Here is a 3,588-nt window from a genome sequence, read left to right as displayed (position 1 = left end):
GCCAACCGCATACCACGCGGCTTGCCCACACGGTCTGTGCCCCCGGGTCTGCACCCACCTCCAGGTCTCCCTCCATCAGCAGACACCTTTCATCTCCCATCTCACTGAAGAAGGCTTCTGTTCCTGCCTCAGCGCAGTCCTCTACCACCGGCTTCTTCTCTGGTCTCGGGCTCCCCTCAGCCCACGGCCACCCGGCTTCTCCCTTCAGGGCACGAGGGAGCCTGCTCCAGGGACCCAGCCTCACCCACCAGCGCCGGCCTGTCCTGCTCCCAGGGCTCCCCTGCCGGCTGCCACCAGGCTCCCCTCACCCAGCCGGGTTGTTTTGGCCTCAGTCACTACCCCTCCTAAGTCCCCTTCACGGGTCTGTCCCCATCACAGGCGCCTCAGGACTGGTGTCCCTGAGACGCAGGCCTGGCTCTGGCCTCCTCTCACTCCTCACTCCCTGACGGTACCCCAATCCCGCTCCCCCCAGTCCCCCCAAATGCCAAAGACCTCCGTCTGTCCCCCAGGCCTCCCTGTGGAACCTGCAGTGTGCAGCTCTTTGTGTTTGGCTCCTCTTTGATGGAACTGAGACACCTCTGTTTCTGGGAGTCCCAGACTCATTGCTTTTCTTCATTCAATAATGGCTTATTGGGCCAGAGGCGGGGGAGGGAAAAATTGGGGGGTTGGGATTGACACATACACACTGCTGCTGCTGCTGCCGCCAAATCGCTTCAGTCGTGTCCGACTCTGTGCGAGCCCATAGACGGCAGCCCACCAGGCTCCCCCGTCCCTGGGATTCTCCAGGCAAGAACACTGGAGTGGGTTGCCATTTCCTTCTCCAATGCATGAAAGTGAAAAGTGAAAGTGAAGTCACTCAGTCCTATCTGACTCTTAGCAACTCCATGGACTGCAGCCTACCATGTTCCTCCGTCCATGGGATTTTCCAGGCAAGAGTACTGGAGTGGGGTGCCATTGCCTTCTCCGCATATACACACTACTGTATATAAAAGAGATAACTGATAAGGACTTACTGCATAGCACAGGGAGCTCTACTCAATACTCTGTATTGCTGTTGCTTAGTCACTAAGTTGTGTTTGACTCTTCTGCAACCCCATGGACTGTAGCCCGCCAGGTTCCTCTGTCCATGGGATTCTCCAGGCAAGAAGACTGGAGTGGGTTGCCATTTCCTTCTCCAGGGGATCTTCCCAACCCAGGGATCAAACCCACGTCTCCTGCAATGTCAGGTGGATTCTTACAACAAGCCATCAGGGGAGCCTACACAGTAATGAAAGTGAAAGTGAAGTCACTCAGTCGTGTCCGACTCTTAGCGACCCCGAGGACTACAGCCCACCAGGCCCTCCATCCATGGGATTTTACAGGCAAGAGTTCTGGAGTGGGGTGCCATTGCCTTCTCCGTTAACAGTGGCTAGGCATATCATATTTACTTGGAGCTGGTATACTTGGTGACAGCCTTAGTGCCCTCGGACACGGTGTGCTTGGCCAGCTCCCCAGGTAGCAGCAAGCGCTCGGTGGTCTGAATCTCCCTGGATGTGATAGTCAAGTGCTTGTTGTAATGCGCCAGGCGCGATGCCTCGCCAGCGATGCGCTCAAAAATGTCGTTGACGAAGGAGTTCATGATTCCCATGGCCTTGGACGAGATGCCGGTGTCCAGATGGACTTGCTTCAGCACCTTGTACACATACACGGAGTAGCTCTCCTTGCAGCTGCGCTTGCGCTTCTTGCCGTCCTTCTTCTGGGCCTTGGTCACAGCTTTTTTAGAGCCCTTTTTAGGGGCAGGAATGACCTATGTGGAAAAAGAATCGAGCAGATATGTATATGTATAACTGATTCACTTTTCTATACACCTGAAACCAACATAATGTTATCAATCAACTATACTCCAATAAAAATTAAGAAAATAAAAGGAAAAAATGGTTTATTGAGCATCTGTTGCTGCTGCTGCTAAGTCACTTCAGTCATGTCCGACTCTGTGTGACCCCATAGACGGCAGCCTACCAGGCTCCCCCGTCCCTGGGACTCTCCAGGCAAGAACACTGGAGTGGGTTGCCATTTCCTTCTCCAATGCATGAAAGTGAAAAGTGAAAGTGAAGTCGCTCAGTCGTGTCCAACTCTTAGCGACCCCATGGACTGCAGCCTTCCAGGCTCCTCTGTCCATGGGATTTTCCAGGCAGGAGTACTGGAGTGGGGATGCCATTGCCTTCTCCATTATTGAGCATCTACCATGGGCCAATTCTAAATGCTGATGATACCATAATAGTTAAGTATCCCCTCTCCCCTGCATCTGATGTTCACCTGAGGAGGACAGACAGATTGATAAACAGTCAGACCTTAGGTGGTGGCAGGGGCATGAGAGGGCTTCCCAGGAGGTGCTAGTGGTAAAGACCCTGCTGCCAACGCAGGAGACGTAAGAGACGCAGGTTCAATCCCTGGGCCGGGAAGATCCCCTGGAGAAGAGCAGGGCAACCCACTGAAGTCTTCTTGCCTGGAGAATCCCATGGACAGAGAAACCTGGTGGGCCGCAGTCCGTAGGATCCCACAGAGTTGGACACGACTGAAGCGAGTTCGCTCGCATACATGCAGGGGCTTGAGAACCAGAAAGGCAGGTAAGGGAAAAGAAGGGACCAGGAGCCGAGGAAGTGGGAGCAGGCGTGCTCTTGACGTTGCGGTGGTTAGGAAAGGTCCCACCGATAAGCCGGCATTTGAGTAGAAGCCTGAAGAAAGCGAGGCCGTGAGCTCTGCGAGGACAACTGTAGACTGCGGGGAGGCGGAGGTTCCCGGCCCCGAAGCAGGCCGGGGCGGCGGCGGGAGGGCGGCGGCGGGTCTGGAGAAGCGGCGCAGCCGAGCGCGGGTCCTGCACGCTGCGGGGGCGCCGCAGGTCCACCCCGGGCGGTGGAGCCGCCGGAGTCTCGAGTGCCAGTGGCTTGCTCTGACTTGACGGGCCTCCAGCCCGGCCACCCTGCCCAGCTGCCCCGCCGCCCGTTCCCGTCTCCGTGGAAGGCCCTTCCCTCCTCCTGACTCTGACACACCCCTCCTCTCCTTAGGGTACATAGGCCCCCATGATACAACACTCCAGTTTCACATATACCATTATTCTGTGTAAGGGGGCCTGGAGACTAGGAGCTCGCAGCCAATAATCCTGAAGTTATTAATTTAAAATCAATTTTTCACATCCAGCAATAAAAGTACTTCAAATCCAAGCATCGCTCTTAAAAATATAGCATGAGTCAGCCATAGGTGTGCATATACCCCCTTTGACAGAAAACAACAAAATTCTGTAAACAATTAACCTTCAATTAAAAATTAAATTTAAAAAAACCCCAAATACAGTAATTCTTAGAATCAGAATCACAAGGTCTTAAAGATATGGTCGGTCTGTGCTGTAGAAACATTTATCCCAAGCATGACTTTCCTGAGTGTTTCATTAGAGATCCAAGATGACTTTACATGGAATACAGGAATCATTATTTAACAGCACAGGAAACTGAAGCCAGGAAAACAGAGTCACCTGGTTCAGATCACACGGCTCAGAGGAACTCAAGCTCTCTCCTGGCTCCTTGCTCTTTCTACTTGAACAAATCCCTGCAG

At 53.6% G+C, this 3,588-nt stretch overlaps 1 protein-coding gene across 1 annotated transcript; it reads right to left on the bottom strand.

Annotated features, from left to right (window-relative positions):
- Positions 1 to 1,092: 1,092 nt before the first annotated feature.
- Positions 1,093 to 3,051, bottom strand: LOC139180167 (uncharacterized). The gene is made up of 2 exons (XM_070781621.1): positions 2,689 to 3,051; positions 1,093 to 1,786 (listed from the first exon to the last, which is right to left on the bottom strand). Exons 1-2 carry the CDS (start codon positions 3,049 to 3,051, stop codon positions 1,424 to 1,426), a joined length of 726 nt encoding a protein of 241 aa, XP_070637722.1. The 3' UTR covers positions 1,093 to 1,423.
- Between the last annotated feature and the right edge of the window lie 537 nt (positions 3,052 to 3,588).

Source organism: Bos indicus, chromosome 27 (assembly GCF_029378745.1).
Source record: "Bos indicus isolate NIAB-ARS_2022 breed Sahiwal x Tharparkar chromosome 27, NIAB-ARS_B.indTharparkar_mat_pri_1.0, whole genome shotgun sequence".
NCBI lineage: Eukaryota > Metazoa > Chordata > Mammalia > Artiodactyla > Bovidae > Bos > Bos indicus.
Note: the sequence above shows the minus strand (reverse complement) of the source record. Positions and strands in the feature narration are given on the sequence as shown.